Raw genomic sequence first — 12726 nt, 5'->3', positions numbered from 1 at the left:
TCACGGGGCGGGGGGGGGGGGGACTTGTGTGGATAGAGTCCTCCAGACACATTTAAACATCTTTTAAATGTTAAGCTAAGGATAGTGGTTGTGTCCCCCGCCCCCTGAAGAAATAGCTTAGTTGTATAAAGTTGAGACCTACCTCTCATTTTGCAGAAAAGAGTAAGACCATCAAGACATACTATAATATTAGGGTAGTGTTTTTTCTATGAAGAGCAGAAGTTGTTTTTAGTGGAATAATTTTCATCTGACCCTTTAACATGGTATCTATACAATTTATGCCTTAATTATATATTATAGATGAGAAAACCAAATGATGAAAAACTAGAGAAATTTTGGATTGATTTCAACCTCGGAAGTCAGAGTGTAACTTTTTATATAGACAATACTAAGGTAACTGCATTTGAATCCTATTTAAACCTAAGTGCTTAGAAATTGTTCATATGCAGGTATATTTTGTGCTCATGAATTTACCTTATTTTTTTCCAAGAGTGCTCTGTGGGACTCAGTAAGAATTTTGAAGGAAGCAGTGATTAATTTCAGCATAATAGGTAAGATGATGAATTCTACCCCACATTTAGTTCTGATTCTAGAGCAGACTTTATTCTTTGAGGTGGAAGGGAAATAGTATAGCGTGGTGGAAGGAACACTATGTTCAGGGCCAGGATGCAGAGGTATGGGGTTGGTGACTCTTTCACTCTGTGATTTTAGGATTCGGTTACGTGCCTGGTTTTCTCATTGTAAAAATAGTTACAGTTTTTCAAAACCTTAAAAATAGAATCACCGTATGAGCCAGCAATTTCACTTCTAGGTAACATATCCAGAAGAAATGAAAGCAGGACTTGAGATATTTGCATACCGGTGTTCATTGCAGCATTATTCACAATAGCCAAGAGGTGGAAGCGACCAAAATGTCCATCTACAGATGAATAAAGAAAAGTGTGTGTGTATGTATATATATGATGAAGTACTATTCAGCTTTTAGAAGAAGTCTGACACATGCCACAACATGGATGAACCTTCAGGACAGTATGCTAAATGAATAGGCCAGTCACTAAAAGACAAATATTGTATGATTCCACTTTATAGGGTATCTAGAAAAATGAAATTGATAGAGACAGGAAGTAGAATGGTGGTTTTCAGGCGCTGTGGGAAGGAGGAAGTTCTGGAAATCTGTTGTATGACAATGTGAATAAATTTAATGCTATGAACTAGCATACTAGTGCTATGAACTAGCATGGTTTACATGGTAAATGTTTTATACCACAATTAAAAAAAAAAAAAAAAGGTGGTAGTACCTGCCGTCCTTCCCCCAGAGATTTATAGTAATTATTGATGGGTTCATGTAGGCATATCCACTTATATTTTCTTTCTTCTAGGTTGGTAAGTAATGTTGAGGGGCATGAAATCAGGAGTTACCCTTTTTTGAGTGGGGCCATATCATCTCTTCATGTGTCCATGGACATTTGGGCTACTTCAATAATTTGGCTATTGTACATAATGCTGCAACAAACCTAAGGTGCATGTATCTTTTTGAATTAATGTTTTTGTATTCTTTGGGTAAACACACAGTAGAATTACTAGATGGTATGATAATCCAATTTTTAACTTTTTGAGGAACCTCCATACTGTTTTCCACACTGGCTGCACCACTTTGCATTCCCACCAACAGTGCAAAAGAATTCCTCTTTCTCCACATCCTTGCCAATACTTGTTTCTTGTGTTGATTTTAGCCATGTTGACAGGTGTGAGGTGATACGTCATTGTCCTTTTGATTTGCATTTCCCTGATGAGTGATGTTGACCATCTTTTCATGTGTCTATTGGCCATCTGTAGGTCTTCTTTGGAGAAATGTCTTTTCACATCTTCTGCCCAGTTATTAATTGCATTATTTGTTTTGTGGGTGCTGAGCTGTATCAGTTCTTTATATATCTTGGATACTAACCCTTGATCAGATAGTTCATTTGCAAATATCTTCTCCCATTCCATAGGTTGCCTTTTAATTTTGTTGATTGTTTTCTTCTCTGTGCAAAAGTTTTGTTGTTTCCCTTGCATCAGAAGACCTAAAAAAAACGTTGGGATGGCTGATGTCAGAGATCTTACTGCCTGGGCTCTTTTCTAGCATTATTATGGTTTCAGGTTTCACATTAGGCCTTGAATTCATTTTGAAAGCAGTCCAGTTTCCCCAATACCAATTGTTGAAGAGTGTCTTTTTCCCATTGGATATTTCCTGCTTTGTTGAAGATTAATTAACCATTCAATTAATATAATCAATTGATCATGTAATTGACCATATAATTAACATAATTGACCATGTTGTGGGCTCATTTCTGAGTTTTCTATTCTGTTTCATTGATCTATGTGTCTTTTTTTGTGCTGGTACCATATTGTTTTGATCACTACAGCTTTGTAATACAACTTGAAGTCTGGAATTGTGATGCCTCTGGCTTTGCTTTTCTTTTTCAAGGCTGCTTTGACTGTTTGGGGTCTTCTGTGGTTCCATATAAATCTTAGCATTGTTTGTTCTAGCTCTGTGAAAAATGCTGTTGGTATTTTGATAGGGATTGTGTTAACTTTGTAGTTTGCTTTACGTAGTATGGATATTTTAACAGTATTTGTTCTTCCAATCCATGAGTATAGAAGGTCTTCCCATTTCTTTGTCATCTTCAATTTCTTTTTTTCAATTTCTTTAATCAGTGATTTTTTTTTGAGAGTATCGTGAAACATTTTTGCAGTATGTACACAAGAAACAAAAATATCTGTTTATCATTCCCATTCACATCCTTACCCCCAAAAGCTTACCAGCAATAACAGTGTTCCTTTATGGTGCTTATAAAATTGCCATTCCGCTAGGCAAAGAGCTCTTTTCCAGACTGCTAAGGTAAAGACCTCCATCTGCCTATCTTGTATGTATATACTTTTGAAGCAGTGTGATAAAGATCTTTCAACACAGTAGTCTATTCACTTAAGGTCAGATGCTTAAATATGTTCTCCCATGGCTACCGTCTCCATCCCTACTTTACAGATGAGGATATTGAGACCCAAACTCAAAAGGCCAGGACTAGGATCCAGATTGGTACTAGCAGTACATATCAGAATTACTGCGGATATTTTGCATGTTAAATTTGTAAGGCCCTACCCTGAGACAGAAGGTTTGGGGGTGCAGCCTGGGCATGTGTGTCTTTAAGAGCTCCTCAGATGAGTCTGTTCAGGGACCTAGGTTGCAGAGGAAATGGAGTGCTCAAATAGCATTGACAGGAGTTTGTAGCATTCCTTTCCCCCCTTTTTCATAGTTGTATAGAACCGGATATAAAAACAGATAGTCCCTTTCATTTATAATGAAATGGCCATATTTTCAAGGTCCTAATTCCTACTTTGAAACTTCATGCTGGACACTGGTGTAAACCAAGATAATACTTTGGGTCCATTATGCATTAGATCCCACACTGGGCTTCGTGAAATAAGAAAACTCACCATTTCTTATTTTTCAAATAAGATAACTCCCCATAATCCCCCTTTGCCATGAGACATCGCTGTGATCAGCCAGATATTGATAAAATAAAGGGTGGCAAATCAACAGACCAAAGTGTTAGGATAGAGATGCTTGGGAGGGGGTATCACCACACACCCATCCCAAGGGAAAACTGGCCCATCTCCACCTATAGTTAGACCAGCACAGCTAGCACCTAACCATAGGTTACAACTGAAAGCATCACTTATCTGTCCTTAGAAGTCAAAATCAGCCAGGGCTAAAAGTTGTTGTTCCTTTTAAAAAAAACAAAAGAGGTAGTGTCTACAACTAGTCCTTCACCATAGGTAAGTTGACGACACTTGAATATCAAGGAAAAAAGATTTAAGTCAATGGTTTGGGTGCCACTGAGACTGACACAATAGCTGTTGCTGAAAATTCCCTACAACAGAAAGGGAGTTAGTGCTTCATAAAATTAAGTTAAAAGGTCTACTTTTTCTTTACAGCTCAGCCAACTCTTCCCTGAGGTGCTGTATGGAAACCTCCTCTCTTTTCAGCTCTGCTTGCTTTAGTGTTTCCTGGAAGATCTCTTTTGCTTATGCGTATCCTTCTCTGTGCATCAGAATTGCAGCTAGATTCCTGAGCAGCGTGGATTCCTGAGCAGCTCAGGATGTTCTGTCTCACCAGATCTGATGCCCGTTGCACATAAACACAGGCCTATCGAAGTGGCCCTGTGCATCCAGGGTGGTAGCCACGGCACTCATCAGCATGACGGTCTATGGGTGTCTTCCTCCTAGTATTTCTTCAAAAATCTGCAAAGTTTTTTCAAACCTGTTCTATTTCATACATCTTCTGTTCTCTGCTTGGAGAATAGAAGGTAGCAAGTATAGGTGTCTAAACACATGCCAAGGAGGAGGTGGGTGTTGGCTTTCTCTTTTGCCAACAAAATGTCTTCTGCTAATTCCTTTCCTCTTTCAGTTTTTCCCTCTAGAGTTGACACGTAGAATTCATAGATGGGAATTTGCTCCTGCTGGCTATCTTGAGCAGCATAGATACTGGTCAGCTTTAGAGAGAGTTGAATTATTGCATTGTTTTCCTATTGTACGTCCCTTCCAAGTAGGTAACTCATTATTGCTTTAAAAAGCTTTTCAGCATTTTCAAGCTGACCCCATATAAATGCTAAGTTGGCCATCAAATCGAAAGTGGAAGTGATGGCCTTTCTATTGTTGGTCTGTTAGGCAAGATGAATCATGTTAAATTAGCTCAGCCCTTTCTGGCTCATCTTTGGTGATGCTCAACTTGGCTGTGTTCAGGAGCTGGATGACCTCAGCCTCCTCCACTATGCCCTGGGAGGCAGCGCTGCCTGCTCCCTGTCTCCTTTCTCTCTGTTGCAGTAGGCCTCGAGAACTAGGTGAGCACTGCCAGAAGCCACAGCAGGCCTGGGCCAGTGGTGCAGCATGCCTCGGGATGAGGGCACCCCCACTTAAGACGCCGGTCTCTTGCTGCCCCAGGAGCAGGGATGTGAAACAGGCCCTGTACCACCATCTCCCAGCCCACAGGAGGTCTCGATCCAGGCGCAGGAGCTGGTATATGCTTACATAGGGGGCTCAGTGTCTCATCAGGGTTTCAGAGTTTATAGGTCTTTCACCCCTTTGGTTAGGTTTATTTATAGGTGATGAAGTTTTGGGGTGATGGTAGGGTTCAGAGCTGATGGCCAAGAAAGAATTCTTGAAAACCTCTTTGGTGCAAGAAGGTGATTTTGTTGAAGCACAAGGACAGGACCCGTATGCAGAAAGAGCAGCACTGGGGTTGTAAAGAGTGACTAGTGACATATTAAGGTGTTGGGGGAGATAAAGTCAGGAGGAAGTTTCTTAAAGGGATTTTCATATGCTAAAGACTCCCAGATTGCTGAAGGTCTAGCTATTGTCAAACTAAGGTTGTTTTCCTTCTAGTAAAGCATTAAGACAGTAGGGAGTGCCTGGATTTTAGGCCATTGATAAGATTGACCTTTTTTTGGTAATTGTACTAAGATATTTGTGAATTGATGGAGACTCTTAACAGTTTAACTGTTTTCTGTCCTTTCCTTTGTTCTTGGGTACCAGGAGCTCCTAAAATATTATACATATCCTACCTTGGGTGGGGGGAGGGTGTGTGCTAGCTTGTGCTTGGCCCTCAGCTTGCCTTATGGTCCCTCATCATAAGTATCTTATTGTTTTTGGTGCAATTATAAATGAAATTGATTTCCTAATTTCTCCTTCTGCTGTTTTATTATTGGCGTATGGAAATGCAATATATTTCTGAAGGTTGTTTTTGTATCATGCAACTTTACTGAATTTGTATCAGTTCTAGCAGTTTTTGGTGGTCTTTTGGATTTTCTATATAGAGTATCCCGTCACTGGTGAATAGTAAGTTTGACTTTCTTGCTAATTTGGATGCCTTTTATTTCTTTTTGTTGTCTGATTGCTGAGGCTAGGACTTCTAGTACTATGTTAAATAACAGTGGTGAGAGTGGACATCTGTGTTTTTCCTAACCATAGTGGAAAAGCTGTTTTTCCCCATTGAGTATGATGTTGTTAGCTATGGAGTTTTCGTATATGGCCTTACTGACATTGAGGTATATTCCCCCTAAACCTACTCTGCTGAGGGTTTTTATCATTAATGTGATGTGTGCTGTTCTTTTTCAAATGATTCTTCATCTATTGAAATAATCATATGGTTCTTATACTTTCTTTTATTGATGTGATGTATCACGTTGTTTTGTCAATATTGAACCACGCTTGCATCCCAGGAATAAACCTCACTTGATTATGGGAATGATTTGGGATATTGGCCTGTAGTTCTTTTTTTAATGGGATCTTTATCTGGTTTTGGTATCAGGTAATGCTGACTTCACAGAATGAATCCAGAAGTTTTTGTCCTATTTTTTGGAATAGTTTGAGAAGAATAGGGTTTAAATCTTCTTTCAATGATATAATTCATCTATAAAGCCATCAGTCTCTGGACTTTTGTTGGGAGTTTTGATTACTGATTCAATTTCTTTGCTAGTTATCAATCTGTTCAAGTTTTCTATTTCTTCCTGTTTCAGTTCTGGTAGCTTGTTTCTTGGAATTTATCCATTTCTTCCAGGTTGCCCGATTTATTGGTGTATGGTTTTTTATAATACTATAATTAATTTGTTTTTCTGTGGTGTTGGTTGTTATTACTCTTCTCTCATCTGATTTTATTTATTTGGGTCCTTTCTCTTGTCTTTTTGATAGAAGTCTCAATAAGGGGTTATCCCTTTTGTTAAGTTTTTCAGAGAAGCAGCTCCTGGTTTCATTGATCGGTTCTAGTGCTTTTTTAGTTTATATATCACTTATTTCTGCTCTAATCTTTATTATTTCCTTCCTTCTCCTGGCTTCAGGTTTTGTTATTCTTTCTCTAGCTCCTTTAGGTTTAAACTTAGGTTGTTTGAGCTTTTTCTTGAGGTACCCCTGTACTGCTATAAACTTCCCTCTTAATACCACTTTTGCTGTATCCCAAAGGTTTGGGACCATTGTGTTTTCATCTTCATTTGTTTCCATGCATTTTCTTATTTCTTTGTTGATTTCCTGGTTGACTGACTAATTACTTAGTAGGATGTTCTTTAACCTCCATGCATTTTTGGTCTTTCCAAATTTCTTGTGGTTGACTTCAAGTTTCATAATGTTGTGATCAGAAAAGGTACATGGTATGATTACAGTCCTTTTATACTTGTTGAGGCCTGATTTGTGTCCTAATGTGATCTATTCTGGAGAATGTTCCATGTGCACTTGAAAAGAATGTGTATTCTGCTTTAGGATGGAATGTTCTGAATATGTGTTAAGTCTGACCCAGTGTGTCATTCAAAGCCATTGTTTCCTTATTGATTTTCTGCTTAGATGATCTGTCCTTTGCTGTAAGTGGGGTGTTAAAGTCCCCTACTGCTATTGTATTAATGATTCTTTTATGTTTGTTATTAACAGGTTTCTGTATTTGGGTGCTTTCATGTTTGGTACTTAAGTATTTACAATTGTTATATCTTTTTGGGTTGCTCCCCATTATGATTATAGTGTCTTTCTTTATCTCTTGTCATAGTCTTTATTTTTATTTTATTGTTTTTTTATTTTTAAAGAAAAGTTTTTTAATTTACATCCAAATTAGTATATAGTGCAACAATGATTTCAGGAGTAGATTCCCTAATGTCCTCTACCCATTTAGCCCATCCCCCTTCCCACAACCCCTCCAGTAACCGTCTGTTTGTTCTCCATATTTAGGAGTCTCTTATGTTCTGTCCCCCTCCCTGTTTTTATATTATTTTTGCTTCCCTTCCCTTATGTTCATCTGTTCTGTCTCTTAAAGCCCTCATATGAGTGAATCCATATGATATTTGTCTTTCTCTGACTAATTTTGCTTAGCATAATACCCTCTAGTTCCATCCACGTTGTTGCAAATGGCAAGATTTCATTCTTTTTGATTGCCGAGTAATATTCCATTGTATATATGTATCACATCTTCTCTATCCATTCATCCATCGATGGACATTTGGGCTCCTTCCGTATTTTGGCTATTATTGATAGTGCTGCTATAAACATTGGGGTGCATGTGCCCCTTCGAAACAGCATACCTATATCCCTTGGATAAATATCTAGTAGTGCAATTGCTGGGTCACAGGGTAGTTCTATTTTTAATTTTTTGAGGACCCTCCATACTGTTTTCCAGAGTGGCTGCACCAGCTTGCATTCCCACCAACAGTGCAATAGAGATCCTTTCTCTGCATCCTCACCAACATCTGTTGTTGCCTGAGTTGTTACTGTTAGCCATTGCGACAGGTGTGAGGTGGTATCTCACTGTGGTTTTGATTTGTATTTCCCTGATGATGAGTGATGTTGAGCATTTTTTCATGTGTTGGTTGGCCATCTGGATGTCTTCTTTGGAGAAGTGTCTATTCATGTCTTTTGCCCATTTATTCACTGGATTATTTGTTTTTTGGATGTTGAGTTTGATAAGTTCTTTATAGATTTTTGATACTAACCCTTTATCTGATATGGCGTTTGCAAATATCTTCTCCCATTCTGTCAGTTGCCTTTTAGTTTTGCTGATTGTTTCCTTCGCTGTGCAGAGCTTTTTATTTTGATGAGGTCCCAATAGTTTATTTTTGCTTTTGTTTCCCTGGTCTCTGGAGACGTGTTGAGTAAGAAGTTGCTGTGGCCAAGATCAAAGAGGTTTTTTGCCTGCTTTCTCCTCGAGGATTTTGATGGCTTCCTGTCTTACATTTAGGTCTTTCATCCATTTTGAGTTTATTTTTGTGTATGGTGTAAGAAAGTGGTCCAGGTTCATTCTTCTGCATGTCGCTGTCCAGTTTTCCCAGCACCACTTGCTGAAGAGACTGTCTTTATTCTACTGGGTGTTCTTTCCTGCTTTGTCAAAGAGTAATTGGCCATATGTTTGTGGGTCCATTTCTGGGTTCTCTATTCTGTTCAATTGATCTGAGTGTCTGTTTTTGTGCCATCATAGCCTTTATTTTTAAGTCTTGCTACTCTGGCTTTCTTTTAACATTCATTTGTGTATCGGTGTTTCTTCACCCCCTCATTTTCAATCTGCAGGTGTCTTTAGGTCTAAAATGAGACTCATATAGGTAGCCTATAGATGGGTCTTGTTTTTAATCCATTTTGACACCCTGTATCTTTTGGTTGGAGGATTGATCCATTTATATTCAAAGTAATTATTGATATGTATTTATTGCCATTTTGTTGCTTGTTTTTGTCAATGTTTCCGGAGATTATCTCTGATCCTTGTCACTTTTGGTCTCTCCTTTGCACTTGTGAGTCTCCTGTAATATTTCCAGCAGTGCTGGTTTAGTGATCATGAACTCCTTTTAGTTTTTGTTTGGGAAACTTTCTCTCTCCTTCTATTCTGAATGATAGCCTTGCTGGACAGAGTATTCTTGGCTGCAGATTTTTCCCAATTAACACATTGAATGTATCATGCCACTCCCTTCTGGCTTGTCAAGTTTCTGTTGAGAAGTCTCCAGCTAGCCTTATGGGTCTTCCCTTGTATGTTAAGGACTTCTTTCGTCTTGCTGCTTTTAAGACTTTTTATCACTATAATTTGCAAATTTGTTTACAGTATATCTTAGTGTTGGCCTGCTTTTTTTGATTTTGATGAAAGTTCTCTGTGCCTCCTGAGTCTGGATGTCTGTTTCCTTCCTGAGATTAGGGAAGTTTTCTTCTATTATTTCCTCCAATAAATTTTCTGCCCCCTTTTTTTCTCTTCTGTGACTCTAATAATATGAATGTTATTATGTTTGATGAAGCCGTTGAGTTCCCTAAGTCTATTCTTGTGATTTATTCTTTTTCTCTTTTGTTCAGCTTCATTACTTTCCATTATTTTGTCTTCTAGGTCACTAATTCCTCACCTTCTTCCAGCCTGCTGTTAATTGCATCAAGCCTGTTTAAATCTCATTTTATTGCACTCTTCATCTCTAATTGATTCTTTAACTCTTTTATCTTTGTGGTAAGGGTGTCTCTGACGTATTTTCTCCAACCCAGTGAGTATTATGATTGTTGCTTTAAATTCTCCAACAAGCATGTTACTTATGTGTTTTACTTAGATCTCTGGCCATGGCCTTATCTTGTTCTTTCACTGGGGATAAATTTCTGTCTTTGCATTTTGTCTAAGTCTCTGCCTTCTTCTTTGTGTTAGAAAAGCCAGTAATGTGTCCTCCTGAAAGTAATGGCTTTATTAAGAAGAGGTCATGTAGTGCCCAGGGCCTGGTGCTTCAGAGAGTGTCTCTGGTGCATGCTTCGTGCACTATGCTGTTGTGTTTTGGCTGTTCTATCCTTCAGGCCAGTCATCTGCAGAGGCTCTCCTTGTCTGCTGTGGGCAGTTGTTGTAGATTAAGTCTAAAGTTCTCTCTTGTTTAGCAAAAGAGTGCGACACAGGATTGAAAGTGAGAGATGGCTAATGTCCAGGAAAAGACAAGAGCCCTGAATAAGGGTCCTTGCCCCGTTTTTATTAAGATCAGAAGGCTTACAAACATGGCGATGGACATGCACAAAGGGACAATGAATCTGTGAATGCTAACTTGTGGACGTGAGGGAAAGGGGATCTTGAGGATATTTGTGGTTAGGGGTTTGGGTTAATATAAAACAAAATCCGGGCACTGGACAGTCGGGAGGAGGGTTGTTTACAGCGGACATGAGGCAGCACCTCTGTTTACCTTAGCTAGCCTAGGGGATAAGACAGGGGAATAACCTCAGGGTTGACAAGACACCTTTTCTGCTTTGTTAACCATTTCTGCTCTGGGCTGCTTTGCCTGCAGCGCAGCAGTCCATAGTCCAATTCACCAATTTACCTAACCTGGCCCTATCCTCCTGTGAAAGCAGCTTTTCTGCTATAGTACTAAATTGGGAGTGCTTCCACCCTGAACATCTAATCTTATTTATTTCATATACCTATGTATTGGGCACTTTTGCACTGTTTCTGTTTCAGGCCTTTGCCTCTCCCTCTCTGTTTTGGGGGCTCTGCACCCCCTCTTTATTTTGGGGTGCCTTTGCACCTCCCTATTCCTGGCACCTTTGTGCTTCCCTATTCTTGGGGTGTCTTTGCACCCCCCTATTCTTGGAGTGCCAATCTGTTTTACCCAAACTCAGGTGTGAGCATTTTATGACTTTGTATTTCTTTATGCCTTGTCAACCCATTGGTGTAAGCCTGGGGGGGTTCCTAAGCTTATCCCCCACAGGCAGTGTTTGATCCCTGACCTGAATGCGGTGACTTTTAACCAGGTGTACTCTGATCTACCTGTGAAATGATACTTGATACTGCTTACACAAAAACTGAGACCCTGCAAAACTCTGATCAGAGACGTGGTTTGGGCAGGGGTTTGTGCGGCCTGCCATGTTGTCACTGAGGCAGGCTTGACTGAGAAGGGTAGTGCCACCAGAGCACAGGAGGTGGGGCTTGGTGTAAGCAAGGTAGGAAGCCAGTGTGGGCACCATGCTGCTTCCTGCAGGTGTCTCTGTGTTTATGCTGAGAGGCAGGGGAGGGAAATGGCACTGGCCAGCTCCTCTGTCCCTGGAGAAACATCTCCATGAACGCTACCTCTCAAGGAAGTGCTCCTAGAATAGTGAATAATCACCTTCTGTGTGTCCTAGGTGTTTTTCAGATTGCTGTTCCCAAACTGCCCCTAAGTTGTTTACCTGCCTTCGTTCCAGGAGCAGTCAGTGCCCTCCACGCTCTATTCAAGCCAAGCCCATTGACTTTTAAAACTCCATGTCTTAAGCCCTGGTGATTTCAAGAACTCTCAAAATTCAACCCCTTTCATTTTCCAAGTCAATGGCATTAGGGAAACATTCTCCCTGTGTGTTCCCCTGTGTGCTCCTCCTTTTCCTGCCCTTGTTTATGGCCCCCTCCCTTCTGTGGCTCCCGAGATCCATTTCTCCCCCACATCAAGGCTCCGCACTTTCTACCTTTCTCTATATGGCCTCTTTTCTCCCTTTAGTTGTGGAGTTTGATCTGTCCATGTTCAGGTCAATTTCTTGGGTATTTAGGATGATTTGGTATTTACCTAGTTGTGTCTGTGGGACAAGATGAGCCTCGGGCCCTCCTACTCTGCCACCATCTTTTCCCCCACTGAGCATTCATAGCATCATTTATCAGATCCTGGAGGAAGTACCCAGTATACCCCAAGGGCCACATGGAAAGGTCAAGGCAGAATGCAGGCAGAGCCAGTCTTTCATGTCTTTTTTTTCCAATAGAAGTATTGTTACCCCAGCTTTCTTTTCACATCCTTTTACATGATAAATGCTTTTCCATCCCTTCACCTTTAATCTCCACGCATCTTTAGGTCTGAAATGAATCTCCTATAGGCAACATATAAGATAAGTCTTGCTTTTTATCTATTCTGTTACTGTCTGTCTTTTGTTTAGTCCATTTACATTCAAGGTAATTATTTATAGGTATGTACTTATTGCCATTTTATTATTTGTTTTATGGTTGTTTTTGTAGTTCTTCTCTATTCCTTTCTTCTCATCCTCTTTTCTTTCAGTTTTCTGGCTTTCTTTAGTCAGATGCTTGGATTCCTTTCTCCATTATTTTTACAGATCTGTTACTGATTTTTGATTTGTGATTACCATTAGGTTTGTATATAACATTTTTTGAATATAGTAGTGTATGTTAAATTGATGGCTGCTTAAGTTTGAATCCGTTCTTTACTCTTCTCTCCACCATGATTTAGGTATATGATGTGATACTTAACA

General features: G+C 39.6%; 1 protein-coding gene and 1 pseudogene across 1 annotated transcript in view; one reads left to right on the top strand and one right to left on the bottom strand.

Moving 5' to 3' along the window:
* The window catches only part of SYCP2L (synaptonemal complex protein 2 like), a 112195-nt gene that overhangs the window by 28460 nt on the left and 71009 nt on the right, over window positions 1–12726 (top strand). The window contains exons 13-14 of the mRNA XM_042985260.1: window positions 301–393; window positions 491–551. Coding sequence (XP_042841194.1) covers window positions 301–393; window positions 491–551 — 154 coding nt within the window. The remainder of the gene's footprint in view (window positions 1–300; window positions 394–490; window positions 552–12726) is intronic.
* LOC102971341 lies at window positions 3937–5014 on the bottom strand (annotated as a pseudogene).

The sequence above is a fragment of the Panthera tigris genome, chromosome B2 (assembly GCF_018350195.1).
Source record: "Panthera tigris isolate Pti1 chromosome B2, P.tigris_Pti1_mat1.1, whole genome shotgun sequence".
NCBI classification, from domain to species: Eukaryota; Metazoa; Chordata; class Mammalia; order Carnivora; family Felidae; genus Panthera; species Panthera tigris.
Note: the sequence above shows the minus strand (reverse complement) of the source record. Positions and strands in the feature narration are given on the sequence as shown.